Source organism: Zingiber officinale, chromosome 10B (genome assembly GCF_018446385.1).
Source record: "Zingiber officinale cultivar Zhangliang chromosome 10B, Zo_v1.1, whole genome shotgun sequence".
Taxonomy (NCBI): domain Eukaryota; kingdom Viridiplantae; phylum Streptophyta; class Magnoliopsida; order Zingiberales; family Zingiberaceae; genus Zingiber; species Zingiber officinale.
Window position 1 is genome coordinate 198683 of NC_056005.1, and position 17381 is coordinate 216063.

The window sequence follows — 17381 nt, forward strand, 5'->3', positions numbered from 1 at the left end:
TGCACGTGGTTAGTACTTGTTTCGGACACACTTGTCCGAATTCTACCCCAACAAACCCAGGCGTTCGGTGCGCAATAATTGGTTGTGAAGATATATTCACAGCATGCGTCGATATACGATTGGTGAGTACTCAACAACTGGTGCTCCACTAACAATTTCATTGCACATATCAAACAATTAAATCTCTTTTTCCGGTCCAATTGATTTATATATAACGGTCGTTTTGTAGATAAATAGAATTTATATAAATAAAATTACTAATTTTATAATTTATCTATTTGGTATATCTTTTTTATTAAATAAGATAATAATATTAACGTTTAAAATTTGTTAAGACACTTAAAAAAACAAATAAATCTTAATGGTAAAATAAAATATCTCGAAAAATCAGGAGAAAAATAATTCTAAAATTTCCTCCTCGAATTAGGAGTCCCCCACATGTTTCTACTCCCAAATTAAATGCAACCGTCACATTGTGTTTCCTTTTCAGCTCTACTGCCGGTTTTTACCTCGACTTGTTTTTCTTGACACCAAATAAAATTTTTAAAAAGAAACAAATAAAATATTATAGAAAGATAATAATAATAATAATAATAATAATATATGATTTAAAATCTCATACGGTAAAAAAACATGAATTGATGGGTTAAAAAGTATTAATTCAGGCTCACCGCAACTCACAAAACAACCACCGTCCATTAACGCAGTAGATTGCCCCTCTGTCTCTCCTTGTCCCTTCTTTTATACGGCAGTAGCGTGGAGCTCATTCACTCATCCATGGCGGACACTCCGTTTCTTCCCCTCCTCTTCTCGCTGTTCCTCCTCCTCCTCGTTGTGCGCATTAATGGACGTTCGAAGCCTCTGCAGCTTCGAACCCTCCTCGTTACCCTTCTCAGAAGTCCTGAAGCTCTCCTACCAGAAGAGGACGAGACCCAAAGCCTAGCCACTGCGGCGGGCTACCAGGCGGAAGCGACTCTCTCCCTCTCCTCTCTCCACTTCGATCTCTCCCACCGCGACTCTCTCCTTGCTGAGACCGCCTCCCCCGAGCAGATCTTCCTACTCCGCCTCGATCGCGACGACGCGCGGGTGGAATCCGTCCGCCAGATGCTCGCGGAGGCGGCTGCTCCGCCTCCGAGGAACGTCACTGGCCGGAAAGGGTTCAGCAGTAAGGTTGTGTCCGGCCTCGCGCAAGGCAGCGGCGAGTACTTCGCCAGGATTGGGATCGGGACGCCGCCGAGGTACGCCTACATGGTGCTCGACACCGGCAGCGACATCGTCTGGCTTCAGTGCGCCCCGTGCCGGCGCTGCTACTCCCAATCTGACCCGATCTTCGACCCTCGAAGATCCCGCACTTACGCCGCCGTTCCCTGCGGCGCCCCGCTGTGCCGCCGCTTGGATGCTGCCGGGTGTAACACCCGTCGCCGGAGCTGCCAGTATCAGGTCTCGTACGGCGACGGGTCCGTCACCACGGGCGAGTACTCGACCGAGACGCTTACTTTCCGGCGAAGTTTCCGCGTACCGCGCGTCGCTCTTGGATGTGGCCACGACGACGAGGGCCTCTTCGTCGCCGCTGCGGGTCTCCTCGGCCTTGGCCAGGGAAGTCTATCTTTTCCGTCCCAGATCGGCCGAAGGTTCGGCCGCATGTTTTCCTACTGCCTGGTAGATCGCACCTCCGCCGGGGCTACGAACCGGTCCTCCACGGTGGTGTTCGGAAAATCCGCTGTGCCCAGAGCCTCCTCGCGAGTGGCTTACACTCCCATGCTGCGGAATCCCAAGGTGGACACTTTCTACTACATCGAGCTCACGGGAGTGAGCGTTGGTGGAGCGCGCGTGCCCGGAGTCCTGACGTCCGACCTCCGATTAGATCCATCAACTGGGAGGGGGGGCGTAATCGTGGACTCGGGAACATCGGTGACGCGGCTAGCGCGACCGGCGTACGAGGCGCTGCGCGACGCCTTCAAGGCCGGGACGACAGGGCTAAAGGCGTCGCCGGGTGGTTTCTCGCTCTTCGACACTTGCTATAACCTCTCTGGACGGACGGAAGTGAAGGTGCCGACTGTGGTGTTGCACCTGGCCGGTGGTTCGGCTGTATCGCTGCCCGCAGAGAATTACCTTATCCCAGTCGACACCGGCGCTACGTTCTGCTTCGCGTTTGCCGGGACCGACAGCGGTGTGTCCATCATCGGCAACATCCAGCAGCAAGGGTACCGGGTGGTGTTCGACAGGGAAAAGTCAAGGGTTGGTCTCATGCCGCGAGGATGTTGACGGCGGCCGGATGCTGAAGTAGACCACGGAGCTTGGAGCAGATACTGAAGCTACTCTTTTTTTTTTTTTAATCCAATTCAGGGTTTGCCCGGTGCACTAATGTGTAATGATATGAAGACAAAATGGTTACTTAATGCGAAAAATCATTATTACGAGCAATTGGATGTTTCAGATGATAACAAAAACAAAAGCCACAAATAAATGTAGACGACGGTGTATCGATAAAAGGGAAAGTAAAAGGAAGCTGCAGCCTGCAGCAGAGTACAGTGCGCACATGGGGAGGCCTATTCGACCTACCATCGTCTACCCCGTGCTTTACCAGAAGCCATTCTACGCAGTGCTGTGGCTTGTCCGAGTGCCTCAAGCATGCTTCCGCTTCCACACACTTGTCTCTTTGCTGTTTTTCTCGCGTTAATGCAACGGTGCTCTGGTTTAGCTGCCTCTGCTGCTTGTACTTTGGGAACTAAACTCTATAGCATTTTACATCAGATTTTGGGTTCCTCGCAACCCCTGCTCAATCCAATATGGTTCGACAAATAAACTACATTTGATTGATGCCTCGAGGTGGTCACAGAACTAAAGCAAAATTCCTGTTTAAATGAAGGGCCAGCAGATGTTCCAGGTGAATGTCTGTGCACGTCAACTCTGGCTGATAAAATATCTAGACGCCATGATGTTTCATATGTGCTATGGAATTGAAACAAAGCTACACATGCGATGGCTTACTGCACTGCTGCTTCAGCTTCCTCAACTTGAAGCAGTTCAGGAGGCAGTGCCATGTTGTCTCCATGTTCCTCGAAGAATGGCAGGCTCCCTGGATTATTCTCCGCCAGGACGACCTTCACCGGAGTCTCTATAGGGTAACTATCAAGGATAAACTCAATTTGATTTCCCCTGATTTCCTTGTTATCCAAAAGAACCTTCATGATAATAAACAATAAGGAAAATTTTATTAACTGAAAGAACCTGAAACAGATGGTTAAAATTGGAAGGAAAACAAAAAATTCTACCTTCACTGTTTTCACGAGAGCCGCAGAATGTCTCCTCAACATGGAATAAGTCTGTTCATACAAGTCACATAATATTTCTTCTGTTCTCTGGGCAACATTGTCATCCAAATCCAAATTGATTGGAGGTTCAATGAGTCCGTAATGCTTGTACAGTGAGCCTTCAAAATCCAAGCGCGGACCTACAAACTTGGGTTTCTTTCGCCAAGGACTTGGCTCTCCATGTATGGTCATAGGATTTTCCAAATTCCAACTGTTATGGCAACAAAAGTAAAGCGATGGATTACAATGGATTCAGAGTAAGATAATCTAAATTCTATTTTTTGGCCGAAAGATAATGTATATATTCTAACACAGTAGATTTACATAGTTAGAATTTTCCGAGCAAGGTAGGTGGCGTCTTGAAGGTACTTCAAGGAAGCTTTCGAAGTGTCTCGTCCATATATAATCTCTTCTGCTACTCTTCCCCCCAGGAATACCTTTTATCAAGGGAGGCAAGCAAAAGGAAGAACTTAAATAGATCAACTGAGAAATAAATAAACATTATAGCTATCTAATTTATTACTAACCTGCAGCCGATGCAGTAACTGGGGCCTTCTTTCAAACACGTATGCTTCATCATCAAGATGATTAAATACAATTTGAGAAAGACTCTGCAAGTATAATTCAAAAAGTTAACTTGCGCGATTATTCCATAAGATCATGATTCATGAAGTACATTAACTAGGGGATGTTTGTTTGCCGGCAAATATCAGTCCAGAACATTTGGTTATGCAAATTGTTTACAAGGTGCAAATACATCTATAAAAATGTAAGTGAATGTTTTAAAAAAATGTTCTATAAAAATGATGATGCAACAAATTCCAAATATACAGCCAACCAGGAGATTGTCTAGCTAGACATTATATATTTTATTTTGAAATTAGATAGTGTAAAGATACCAAAAGTGAAAATGTCTGATATTTTTAAAGTTTATACATGCATCTTAAAATACTTTAACGATATCATATCAAATAGTAATTGCATTTATTTTTCTGCAAGTGCTACTTGCGGCCATAATTAAACACAACCAAATACCCTCTAAATGCATGCAGTAAAATAAATATTTATAAGATAGAAAGTAGCAATAGGAAGAAGCACCTGGCCCCGAGGAATTATTGAAATCCTATCGCATAATTCAACATTGGCATTTTCATACCGCCTCAGTAAATGTGAAGTTAAAGCAACTCCAACCTCGGTAACAGCCCTTCGACATTGCCCTTGATGACCCAAGTCAATTCCTGAGCGCTTAGGTCCTATTGTCAACCGATCAACTGCATCATCCATGTCGGACTGAAGGATAAATTCATGTCCATTCCTGACTGATACCAGGGCAGCATCTTGCACCAACTGCGCTAGCTTAGCTCCTGACCATCCTATAAACATTTTGATTTGGACTCAATTTTAAGTTGTAGAAACGGTAATAATAATGAAAAATCGAACAAGAAGTGCCTTAAGCCATCCCATTGCAAAGCATTAGTTGCATTCCTTAATAAAGTGTTGTTGAAACAGACAAAACTGGATTAAACCTCATTATCTAGGCTATTCCTTGTACACTGTTGAAATTTTCTCTTTTAATAAAAAATTAAGTGATTTCACTGTCCAATACATGACATGATCATAAAGATGGATCTATATTTCATTCTGAAGCTCTCAATGCTTTTACAGGACTAGATTACTGCATCACATTCAATGCATTTTACTAATTGCCTTATTGTCTTAATATTGTCATTGATGTGTATCCACATGCATGTTTCATTGATCTTTTCATTCGTGAAATTATGATTTTTCATTCAACATGATAACTAACTATTCATTGGAAAAGGCAAAATTGAAAATAGAAAAAAAAATTCAGAGGGTCATACCAGGCAAATTTTTAGCATATGTTGACAAATCAACAGTTGGTGACATTTTAACTTTACGAGCATGAACCCTCAAGATATCAAGTCGTCCCTTTGCCCCAGGAGGACGAATTCTTATCTAAAAGGAGAAGGAAACAACAAACATAAGTGATAGCTAAATGAGCATAGACTTAAAATATTTCTTTAAAACAAATCAAGATGGGTGGATGATCAGTGAAAGATCAAAGACAGCAAACTACATTCATTCGGCTAGAAAGAAAACCTTGCGGTCAAAGCGACCAGGTCGAAGAAGTGCAGGATCTAATAGATCCCTACGATTTGTAGCACCTATAAAAATCACACCTTTTCCGGTATCAAAACCATCAAGCTCTATCAGTAGTTGGTTAAGTGTAGTCTCTCTCTCTTGAGTTGCCGCATTGTAAAGGTGGTTGGTAGTTTTCTTGTAAATTCCTTGGCGCCTGCAACAACAAGAAGTCATAAGGCCCCATTTATGCCAAATGTAATTTTAAAAGTCAGATTAGTACAACTTTTCCTACTCAGGTAAATGCTAATCTGTCCATCTCTCAGTTTGCAATTTTGCATATAACGTGCTAGGCCATACTTCACTTGAATGGTTCACTGAATAATATAATCAATGTCTAAATTTGTACTACATACCCTCAATATAAGGGCAAGAACATTGATACAAAAACATGGCTGAGCAGAAGGCATCATTACTCCCATATCACTATAAAATTTGCACATTTCACTCATTTTACAATAAAGCAGCATGTGATTCTTAGCAACACCATTCTTAGTAAACTGTAACATCAAGATAGACTCGAAGGAACAATGAAATTATAACAGCAAGACTACCAACTGCAGAAGTGAAACAAGTAGGTTCTATAGGGGGATGAAACAACAATTTTGTAACTTATGTATAGTTCATAATAACAATTAAGAAAGGATATGGTGATAAATTGAAAGAAAACTAGATGGAGAAATAAAATCATGACAACATTTCAGTAAATTGATCTCAGAAGAGAATCACATTACCTAGTTCCCAATGCGTCAATCTCATCAACAAATACAACTGCTGGTCTGTTTACCTGGATTCACAAATTATCAGATCAAATTTGACTGCCACCATGAACATAACACTTTTACACATGAGAGTTTCTCCCAAAACTTTTTGACCACATGTGGTCCAACCACTCCCAAGACAATCAAGAAGACAACTGTTGCTTTATAGAGCAGAAAGAACGAAGAGATAACCATAGATTTGTTTGGATTGCGTAGCAGAATCTTAGTAATTCACTAACCATCAAAGTACACAAGTCATACATAGATTCATCATTATCTAACTCAAGCTTACACAATTTGCTATATGCATTTGTTCTGAATTGATACTGTTAGGATTGCTGTTATTTGTAATTCTTAGATTCGTGATGCAACTTCTGACAACAAATTAGCATTTCCTAGCCATGACTAAGCCAACGACACTACTGTAATTTCCAACTGTAAATAGGTTCAGAAAAGTTGAAGACATGGAAGTGAGTGAGTACACAAGTTTGAAAGATAGTTCATGCTGAAGGCATTGACCTGTTAATGCCTTCATAAAACTTCACATGTTAATGTCAATAGGTCTTTAATGTAAGTCACTGTTTAACAAGTAAAGACATCAATACCTTAGCTCTCTTAAAAAGGTCCCTTATACGAGCAGAACCAACACCAACCAGAACTTCAACAAACTCAGAACCAGCCATTTGATAAAATGGTACACCAGCTTCACCAGCAATTGCCTTTGCAACAAGAGTCTAAGAAGCAGTACAAGGTGGATCAGATTTGTAAATTCATTAATAAATTAACAAATTGTAAGAGTGACAAACCTTTCCACAGCCAGGGGGGCCCTCCAAAAGCACCCCATGGGGAGGTTTAATCCCCATCTTATCAAATAGTTCTGGATTCTTCAAATATCTCACAAGCTAAACAAAGTTATCAAAGTTAGAAAAACTAACTTGTTGCATAACAAAAAGTAGCATACTGAAACTCGAATTGGTTTTCATAGACAGAACTTGGTAAATAACTTTCAAGGAAAATAATATCAAAAAACATGTTCAGTCTGAATATAAATCCATCCAGACGAGAAACATGAGTAATTCATAAAAAAGGTTTGACCAGGGCCCAAAATGCTTAAACCAAAGTAAATTATAGTTCACCAATCATAATCCCCTCCCCCAGAACACATTAAAGGGTTGGCATTCCCATAAGGACCAAATTGTAACTCGTTCTCCACTCTCACTCCTATTCAGATGACACATGAGGTCCAATCCAACGGGAGCTGCACCACCACAAACAACTCTTTTTGATTGGAGCACCTAACAATGCCTATGGCAAGGCCTGCACTGGTACTTAATTGAATCCAATGGGAACTGCACCACCAAATGTAATGCTTTTTGGTTGGAGCATTTTAACAATGCCTAGGGCTAGGCTTGTGCGGATACTAAATTTTTACAAGCAACCCAAATGAGAGAAGTGGAAGCTCTATAATAACCCAAAATGCTCAAGCCTAAGTTAAGGTAGCTTGTGCAAGGATTGCAATTCCATTCCCTGTTAACATGCAAAAAGTTTCATTTTTCCATCAACTGACCCATGGAACAATTCAAAACCTAAAAACATCTCCCTAAAGCTTTCATGATGATGCTAACACAAAACAAGGTATTTCAAGATAGGGTACATCGTGAGGCAGCAATGACTTTTGTGAGATGTTTTGGATCGATATATATACTCCCTAGAAATCAATTTAATTTGCACAGCTAAGGTAACCTAACCAAATATGAATTAAGCTCAACTCTAAATTACTCCTTACAAGTCCAATAGACATTATTTTAACAAGCAATGAACTAAGTCCAATGAGCTAAGCTCTAAACTCCAAGACTATTGTATTTGTGTTTAACAAGCAATTTAAATTCTGCAGTCAAAAACCAAGCTCAGAAATTCTCCAAAAGCACTATCACAAATGCTAAGCTTCAGTTTCATATTGTAAATGTTGAACCATTTAATATTATCACAAAACGTTTGTTGAATATTAAGACATTACCCAAGACATCTAAATACTAATGGCAAAATTTAGCCTACTAAATAGTTTATTCATCCTAAATACTTATGTTAAATGAAGCAGCATTAGATTTAATCAACATTTCTTCTAAAATATGAGATGCTATAAAAATTTCACATGGCTTATGAAGATAGGCAATAGCAAATATCTAAGAGACAAATGACTTTTCCTTAGTGCATATTGGTACAAACACTAACCTCCTGCAGTTCTTCTACTGCATCATCTATCCCTGCCACATCACTGAATTTGACTCCAGTAGAACCCTGAAGACAGAAAGAGATAACAATTCTGTGTGTCTTTACTTTATTGCAACAGTGAATGGAAAATAAAGCATATTCACCCATATGAACTTACATCAACTCGTGCCTGTGGTTTGGAGTGTCCAAATTCAATCCCTTGCCATATATCCTGTCCAAAGCATGTCCATAACAGACGAGATGGTCAGGTCAAGGAATCACATTGAACCATTCAAAACAAAATGGCAGTAAAACAGTATAGAAGCAGTAGCAAAGTAATCACCCATTTCCTATAATTCTTCGGTCTTCTTGACAGAGTAAATCGGACAAGGAGAACCATTGTAACAAGAACTAACATGATGGGTTTTAACATTTGCAAGCTAGCAGAGACACCACCATAAGTGTAGAATCCATACATTCTGGAGAAAAATCCACCTTCAGTGAACAAATCAAGAATATTTTCCCATATTCGTTCTGCAATACTGGAGATTATACCCAGCACAAACTTCACAACAGGCTTAGATAGAGGCCATACAACATATGCAGTAGCAGCATACAGAAAACTGGTTACAGCAAAAGCTGCAGATGCTGCAAAACCTGCAATCACAGCTGCAGCAGCAGCTATTACTGCTGTCATCATCCCAAGTTCAACCAAGAATCTGCTTGTAATTGAAGATGCTACAGGGTGTGGGTATTCATGTAACTTGCTGATGTAGGACTGCGCATGGAATTTAATAGTCAGTAAAACATGTAAAGAAACTAGATACTGTTAAACATTTATGCATATGTAACCATTGTTGTTGTACGAATTTGAGTCTCGACTATCTGGAACCCATTATATGGATCTTATCCTTATATAGGGCTACATTTTACAGACACATAATCTCCAGAACTTTTAAATTATTTTTGTTTGTGTTAGAGAAGTTTTTTTTTGTCTCTTTCTCTGCTCACACCTTCAACTCAGACTGATTCAACTTGTTAACTATAAAACTGATGGTCATCTTTGAATATCTTCATATTAGTTTAACATATTCTCTCATTTTATCTCCAATGAAGCTGCATCTAGGTGCTCCTATTTGGTTAGCATATTTGATTTTATATTTTTATATTTAGCCACTAGTGTCACCGAAAAATAAATTTTCATAGGAGTGTCGAATGGATGGGAGGAGATAGTTACTTGAAAAAAATAAAAATAATAACAATTTTGGGTTGTTATCCACTTCTTCATTCATCTTCTAAACAAGACCGAGTAATTTGAACTCATGATTCAACTACAAAAGGTGCAAAGTTATATAGTTTCATAAAAAAGAAAAGTGTTTTGATAGTAATGTGGAGCACCGTATGAATTGAATACTAATAAAACTTACCTAGAAATTCATGTTTTATATCCAAATCATCTGGAGCTACAAGAGATATAAAGAAAAAAAAAATTCGGAACTGTGTTTAAGAAACAAATAATTTATGGTTTAGATGGGATCTACAGACATATGAACTCAGAACTTTGTTTCAAATGATAAAAGTGTGTGCATGTGTGTGTGCGTACGTGCAGCCAGACTTGTTTGATTTGTTTCATAAAGTAGGAATAGAAGATTGATAGACAACCGTGGTATGTTTCTCAATTTCATACTGTGGTCCTCTGTATTCCTCCAATGCTACCCGTGCTTGATCTGAATTTAGCCTAATCACCCTGAATAACAAGTAGAAAGGGTCTATATAATTCTCAAAATGTACACAAAAATGTTGAAAACACACACACAAGAATTAATACACTGCGCTTACCATTTTGTTTTTTGAATGTTTTCGTCACCTGGAATCTCCTTCAAATGGACAACAAAATATCTGTATTGGAATTCAGAAGAGTCGTCGATTATCGACTTCGATGTCAACAACTTTACTTTTCCAGCACTAACGTGTTTCTGAAAATCCTCGAAACTCATCCACGGAAGCTCCTGTATGTTATTGTCGAACTCTTCCTCTTCGGATAAATTCTCCTTGAACACCTCTTCAGGAACATAAAGTTTACCCTTGAACTCCCTCAGAAGGTCCTTGAGATACACCGGATTTTCTGCCTCGCCTTTCTTCCCACCACCGGTCCCACTCTCCTCCTTCCCAATCGTAGACTGCCCTAACAGTCGTTTGACAAGCTGAGTTAATCCAGAATCCGAACCCTTCGCCTCTACGTACTTCTCCCTCAGCGTAACAAACCGATCTCCGACCAGAAATTTGGGCTCCACCTGGCTAGGGTTCTCTTTTAAAACCTTAGTAATGAAATCATCCTCCTTGTCACCGGCGTCTCCATTTCGACGGGCATTGATCTGCTGGAGTACCACCGTCTCACGGCGATTCCAATCTCCATAGACCGTTTTCCCCCATAGGTGGAAGGGATGGGGTGGTCGGAGAGGGAGAAAGGCAGGCGGAGACCCGTGGAGGTCGGCGGCGGAGCGGCGGCGTGATCTGGCGGAGACCCTGCAGGTGAGAAGGGCATCGCTTGGCGGAAGATTGAGAATGAGCATCTCGAAGAGTCGCCACAGGCCCTCCGATTGCTTCGGAGGAGAAGAGAAGCGCAGAGCGGTGGTCTATCCGAAGCGGCCGGGTTTAGGTTGCGCGAGATTGCGATGCGCGGCGCCAGACAAACAAGTGTTAAGCTTAGAATTGAACTCGTTACAGCACTCAAAATCCTAGTCACCAACTCCCAAAGGACTTCGAATTGAACTCGTTACAGCACTCAAAATCCTAGTCACCAACTCCCAAAGGACTTCGAATTGAACTCGTTACAGCACTCTTTAGAAAAAACAAGTACGTGCAAAGTTAAATATTTTCAATAGTAAAAGTAAAATTTTCTGATGGGTCGATCAGATCTTACTAATACACATCCATTATCAATCTGGATAACATGCGATGTAGTGAAATTAATGTGATCAGTCGTTTCCATCATATCACATTAAATACACTGGTCAAATGAGGACAAAAATCACCATCGCCTGTTTCATTGATGACCATGATGGCTGTTCTAAGGTAAAAGCTCCAAGACCATTCAGCAATCACTAGAGAGAGAGAGCTAGTAAAATCTTCAAAAGAACGGTAATATCTCTTAAATTCGTGCCTAAGCATCCTCATTAAGCTCGTGAAGAGCCCAGCCCACAATGGTCGAAAAATAATAGAAACGAAATAAGGACACTGTACTCAAATGGGCCCAAGTTGGGCCACGTAAATATTTGAAAATTCCCTAAAAGTCGCTGTTTCTAGGGCCTAACGCGAATCTCAAAGCATGGAAAACCTTTCGCCTCTGCGCGAGAAAAAGATACATTGGACGATGGATCCTTTCGGTCGCATATGCTTGTTCTATGCGAAGCGTTGTTAATTGTGGTCACGGGAAATGACTCGGCGCTTCACCCGCATTGCATCCGGCGTCGCATAAATTTTCAATCTTTTCGGATTTTTTTTATTTAAGCCCATTTTGTTTATTAATCTACGAAACGACGCCCATCGATGTGCATCGAGTAAGGGTATTTTAGGGACGTCAAATTCGATGGAACTACTATTATAGTCCATTGTTAACCCGTCGTCTCCCTTGTGGCTTCTCCTCTCTCTCGTTCCTCTCTCTTCCTCCCTCGAAACTGAATACCTGCACTATCCCTCTCTGGCTCAATCTGATTGCTTGCCTTTGCTTCTAGAATTCGTCCGCCGGATAACGAATCAGTGAAGGAATCGGGCGTCTCGCCGAAGAAAAGTCTGCAATCTACACGATCTGCTGTACGAATTGAACTGCAAAGAATGGGGGGAAATGGACCTTGAAATCCTTCTTCCGTTCAACACGATGAGGTTACATAGATCCCTCCCTATTCTGTATGCTTTTGATGGGTTCCAATTCATGAGTTTTTTGCGCGTGTTTTCCAGAGGCCTTGTGGCCAGAGAGCAGTTTTTGTCTCTCGTGCCTTTTGTTTCGAAAAGATCGTGTTTTGAAGAGGATGCGACCGCCAAGTTGTTCTGTAGATGGTGTTTGTTTTCTGTTTATGTTTCTAAATACCTTTTTTGGCTATCAGGGTAGTGGATTGCGGTGATTTAGGCTAGCTTTCGCCGTTCTCGAAATCTAAGACTCGACTCCGGAGCTTTTCTTCCCTGGAGCAACAGTAGCTTTTATTCTCGATGATGTCTTCATTTGCGATTTTTTTTTCTGTTCGAGAAATGCGTGTTTTGTTCTACCTATGTTTTTGGTCCTTTTGTTCCTCGAAGAGGAGCATGACTACCCGGCGGTTGTAGTTTTTCTCAAGGATGTTGTGGTTTTCTATTTGACATCTTGTGGTTCCAATTCCTTGCTTTGATGGTTTGACACCCAAATTTCTTTACAAGGCGAGTTGTCGTTTTGAAGATATTCAGATCGGAGGTTTTTATTTGTTTCTTTCGTTAAGAGTATTTCCATTGAGGAAATGGCGATCGCATCTTCTGTGGCTTCATGGCGATAGATATTGTAGATAATGCAAAGTGATTTTTCCTCGTATTGTAGAAATATCCGTCTTCTTCATTGTTGTGTATACTTTCCTTTTTTTTCTTCCTCATCGTTTGGAGTTCTTTCTATCTGCAATTACATGATCAAGCATCTTTTGCTGATCGGCGACCTAATCATCTAGTCGGCGGTTTTGAGTTTTGTTAACGCGTTGTTGCTTCTTGTGTTGATCATTTAGGTCTGCCGTGATTTTTTTTTGCTCATCTATCATTCTGAGGTTGTAGAGCCAATTTTGGATAAGAATGGAGTCAAAGTTCCCGGAGGTGGCTACCGGCTATTTTCTGATCTTCCATTTCAGTTTTGTTCTTAGATGGCTGCTTCGGATCCATCGAATCCCTACTCCTCCGTTTTGTACCAAAAGGAGTATCTTTCCCATTTTTAAGTTTTGATTTCTACTTCATTTCCTGCGAACTATTACTGCGGATCGGTAATCCTTTGTTGTCCCAAATGGATGCATAGTAAGATTCAAGTCTTTTTGAGGTTGATTCTCGGATTGGTTTGAGCAAAAAATCATTGTCGTCGTGTTTTTCACTATCCTTTTTTTTTTCTTCCCTTCGGCTGAAGAATTTTAGCTTTTACGTTTCGTTCTTTCGAGTTATTGTTTGGATATTGGAGATTTTTGTTGATTTTTTGTGTGTTAATCGTCATTCCTGATCTGTTCCCACTTCATTCGACATGGCAGATTCCAGAGATTAAACAGCCCAGACATCGTCGTCCTCAGCAGTGGTAGAAAATCAGGCTTGAAACCGTCGGAGGAATACGACGCCGTGGAGGACAACGGATTCCCAAGCTGCTCACCGTTGGAAGTTAAAGCATTGAAGGGAAAACCCAGCGCCGCCTCGGACTACCGGTCCCCTAACCGCGATCCGCCCTTCTTCAATGTCTCCTCCTCGGAGGCGGCGGTGCACACCTACGGCATACCTTCCTCCTCCCTCACTTCTACCCTCCCGGCTCCGACGAAGGATCTCGGCAACCACCAGGTCAACGGGGCGAGCCACGGCGACGTCCTCTTCCAGTGGGGGCACCGGAAGCGGTCGCGCTGGCTGAGGACAGAAGCCCGCGCGGCGTCAGTCGCAGCACCGGCGGCAGCGGAAGGGAGCGAGTCGCCGGCCCACTCGAGGCAGGTGGTCAAGCTCCAACGGAGGTCATCGGCAGCCCCAGCGGCCGCCGCAGCCCTCGCCTTGCCTCCTCCCTGCGGGCCTTACGCTACCAGAACGAGGCCATGCCATCCCGGCCGCGAGTCGAGGGCGTCTCTTGCCAACAGGTACAAGTTTCTTCCTCTGTTTACCGTATTGCTTCACATCAACTCCTTCCCTCTATACTCAACCTTTTTTCACCATTCTTTGAAAGAGAAGGTGAATAGACGAGAAGGATCAGGGATCATCATACACCTCGCCCAATTGGGATAAAGATCCTATCTTTGTGTTTATTTCCACCATGCTTCTTGTGTAGATCTGTTCGACCCTCTCGGTTTCATTCATGTATTACGCTTCTCTTTTTTTTCTGGTCTTCCCTCCCCCCAATCCGGATTTGTTAATTGCCCATTTCTTCGTAAGATTTTCTGTAGTTTCGGTGCTGGTTCCGTGTTTATTTTCTCTCATGGTGGGTTTAAGCAACAGGTGTAGCTTTTAGCAGGTGGTTGTATTTATACGAGGCCATCCTTATTTTCGTTAGTACAAAGAGTTTGCCCACCACTGCATCCTTTTCCTTTCCCAAGTCTCAGCGACTGACCTCTCACCTCCATCCCTCATTCCCTTGCCATGATCAGGAGCGTCGAAGAGCGATCGGAAGGCCGAGCTCGACCCGAGAAGCGATCCACGCCAGAGAAGGTTCTCAGATCGCCTCCCATCGCCTTCGGCAGCGACGCGGCAGATCCGGACCCGAAGCAGCTTCCGCTGGCATCCGATTCGAAGCCAAGCATGGCGAAGGAAAGAATCAATCTGGATCACTTCGAGTGGCCAAGGATCCAGCTCTGCCTCTCGAGGAAGGAGAAAGAGGACGATTTCTTAGCCATGAAGGGCACCAAGCTCCCCCAGCGCCCCAAGAAGAGGGCCAAGAACATTGACAGGACCTTGCAGGTATATGAAATTAATAAACCCCGCTCCAATTCATAAAGAAAAAAAAAATTGCATCTTGCAAATGTTTCTCGTTTCAAAATTCAACTCCTTTTTATTTTTTTTTCGGTTGTCGGAATCCAGTATTGCTTCCCAGGGATGTGGCTTTCGGAGTTGACGAGGGGAAGGTACGAAGTAAGAGAGAAGAAATGCGTGAAGAAGGTATGATTCTGTTTTACTTCGTCCGTCTCATTGTTTACCTTTTCTAGCTTTATGATTTTCATTTTCACTGGTGCATAATAAATGTTTTTTTATTTTTGTTATTGTTATGATTATTAATGTTTTTGTATGACTTTGTTGGGCCCTTCACGTGAGGCCACGTATGTGTGACTTTTATTCTTCTCTTATTCTTCCGTGATTGACGTAATCTGTGTTGTCGGTTAAATGTCTTTTTTTTGCATTAATAATAATAATAATAAATATTATTATTATTATTTTAACTTTGTTTGTTATGGGTTCCTTGATTGTGCAGCAGCAGAAGCGAAGAGGATTGAAGGGAATGGAGAGCCTGGACAGTGACTCCGAGTGAAGTTAAATGTCTGCCAATTTAATTTTTCCCTTTTTTTTATTTTTCTTTTTTATTTTTCTTTCTTCTTCTAGAAAAAAGGATTAGCTCTACAAATTGTTCAATTTCTGGTAATGAGGAAAAGACTTGTGCTTAAAAGTTGCATTTGTTATTTCTTGGGCTTTTTTCTCACATGTTTTGTTTTGGATTTGTTCTAGGGAAGGATGCATTCCATTTTATCGAATGTTTGCTTTGAATTCCGAATGTAAATTTTGAGCTCAGACACTTTTAGCATAATTATTAAGTATTTTTATCAAAACTAATTGATTATGTTAAAGAATTCAGATTTACGTATTTTTTAAAAAAAAATACAATTCTAAAAATCATTGATTCTTTTAGTTAGGTTTTTTTTGGTAAAGTTGGATCGACTCTTTAGGTCATATCTTTATGAGTCAGTGGATGGCTAAGAATTCATTAAATTATTATATTTTATCCTTTCACAATGGATAACAAAGGATCAAAGTAACTTTTTTGACTTTAAAAATTTCCCATGTTCGTTGCAAGTTTCTTGGTGTCCAAAGGTCACGCGTCGGCTCGATAAAAATGAGGCTTCTCGTTTTGAACTAGACCTTGAAAAGAGGCGACAAAGTGTATCAAATTAAGTTGACTTAAGTGGATTCCGCTACCCCGCCATGTGCCGAGGATGCTTATTTCAACCATAGAGAAGTCGCTCGATTGGAAGATCTGAGTAATCAAGCACTAAATCTAAGCATCATTTTCTTAATTAGCATTGTCTCTTCGTAATGACTTATGTTTCGGTCTAAAAATCTCTTCATGATAACGTAGCGGTAGAAATTCACCTTGACATACAGAATGATGACATTCCTTTCCTTAGCGTGTCAACTTCTACGACGAGTAAAAAATATCAAAGGATTTGTCGGAAGTTTCCAACAAAGTCACTACGATATTTAAGTCAGCATGGTATTTCAATAATGTAGAGGGAAAAGATAAATACGAGAAGTGGAGTTTGAGGGAGTTAGAAAGAAGAGAGAGAAAGTCTCCTTCCTATCATTGTCTTATGTAGAGAGAGAAGAAATAATTAGTACCACCTTAATACCTCATTAAAGGGTTTGTAACCATTGTATCCTTTAATGTTATTAAACGTCTTCTCTCAAGAGGTCGGGAAGTTCAGAGGTCGACGGTTCAATGAGTCGGCAAGACGGTGTTGGATATTGGGGCCTTAAATGGACCAAAACGATTTAGAGGAACGAAGCCATCAATTGTTGAAAGTCGTAATTGACTTCAAAATTGAAATCTACGATTCGCGTAGATAGATTTAGACTATTAATTTGCTCAAAACCGATTAAGGGTGAATGAGAAATTAATGTTTAAAGTCAACCCAAAATAACATTTGTTATTCATTAATAAAGTGCATAGGAGAATAGTCCCACATCGGAAATTTTCGATGTGTATTCTCTACTTATTAATGAAGATGTGTTAATGGAGTTAACACAAAAAATAAAAGGACAGGTGACCCCTTAGCCCAGGGCGAGCAGGTGCTCGCACCTGTGAGCTCGCCACCCGCCACGTGCGCAATGGGCGCTTTGTAGGCGCACTTTGCACTTCGGGTGATGTGTCAGGCTCTTACCTGACGTGGCAGTACCTATGTGGCATCCTCGTGGGCAAAGGGAGATGACTGGACAGTTGACTTAGAGAATGGATGACTACCATTGATCAACGTTGATCAAATAG

General features: G+C 41.4%; 3 protein-coding genes across 5 annotated transcripts; 2 read left to right on the plus strand and 1 right to left on the minus strand.

Annotated features, from left to right (window-relative positions):
* The first annotated feature begins 694 nt into the window (after positions 1–694).
* Positions 695–2424, plus strand: LOC122030329 (aspartyl protease family protein 2-like). Its single transcript, XM_042589536.1, has one exon. The coding sequence runs from the start codon at positions 778–780 to the stop codon at positions 2263–2265; it is 1488 nt and encodes a 495-aa protein (XP_042445470.1). The 5' UTR covers positions 695–777; the 3' UTR covers positions 2266–2424.
* Positions 2389–11149, minus strand: LOC122030328 (probable inactive ATP-dependent zinc metalloprotease FTSHI 1, chloroplastic). Its single transcript, XM_042589535.1, has 15 exons — positions 10286–11149; positions 10109–10193; positions 8790–9224; positions 8625–8678; positions 8468–8533; positions 7042–7137; positions 6841–6969; positions 6209–6261; positions 5436–5631; positions 5177–5291; positions 4413–4687; positions 3842–3925; positions 3639–3751; positions 3276–3525; positions 2389–3185 (listed from the first exon to the last, which is right to left on the minus strand). Exons 1-15 carry the CDS (start codon positions 11017–11019, stop codon positions 2988–2990), a joined length of 2883 nt encoding a protein of 960 aa, XP_042445469.1. The 5' UTR covers positions 11020–11149; the 3' UTR covers positions 2389–2987.
* An 877-nt stretch (positions 11150–12026) lies between these two features.
* LOC122030105 lies at positions 12027–15801 on the plus strand. Of its 3 annotated transcripts, none has more exons than XM_042589263.1 (5): positions 12027–12328; positions 13693–14274; positions 14779–15088; positions 15209–15286; positions 15600–15801. In XM_042589263.1, exons 1-5 carry the CDS (start codon positions 12291–12293, stop codon positions 15651–15653), a joined length of 1062 nt encoding a protein of 353 aa, XP_042445197.1. In that variant the 5' UTR covers positions 12027–12290; the 3' UTR covers positions 15654–15801. The 3 variants fall into 3 exon arrangements, with proteins under 3 accessions (XP_042445197.1, XP_042445198.1, XP_042445196.1); XM_042589264.1 differs by having other exon boundaries at positions 15603–15801; XM_042589262.1 differs by having other exon boundaries at positions 12028–12328; positions 15597–15801.
* Positions 15802–17381: the final 1580 nt, after the last annotated feature.

Bases quoted from the DNA above. Each gene is read 5' to 3' on its own strand.
- LOC122030329 (XM_042589536.1), top strand. From the start codon at position 778: ATGGCGGACACTCCGTTTCTTCCCCTCCTCTTCTCGCTGTTCCTCCTC.
- LOC122030328 (XM_042589535.1), bottom strand. From the start codon at position 11,019: ATGCTCATTCTCAATCTTCCGCCAAGCGATGCCCTTCTCACCTGCAGG. The intron at 5,632-6,208 runs GTAATGTGATTC...TTGTTGTTGCAG, and splicing joins ATTGACGCATTGGGAACTAG to GCGCCAAGGAATTTACAAGA. The intron at 4,688-5,176 runs GTATGACCCTCT...AAATGTTTATAG, and splicing joins ATATGCTAAAAATTTGCCTG to GATGGTCAGGAGCTAAGCTA.
- LOC122030105 (XM_042589262.1), top strand. From the start codon at position 12,291: ATGGACCTTGAAATCCTTCTTCCGTTCAACACGATGAG. The intron at 12,329-13,692 runs GTTACATAGATC...TCGACATGGCAG, and splicing joins CTTCCGTTCAACACGATGAG to ATTCCAGAGATTAAACAGCC. The intron at 15,287-15,596 runs GTATGATTCTGT...TTGATTGTGCAG, and splicing joins AGAAGAAATGCGTGAAGAAG to CAGCAGAAGCGAAGAGGATT.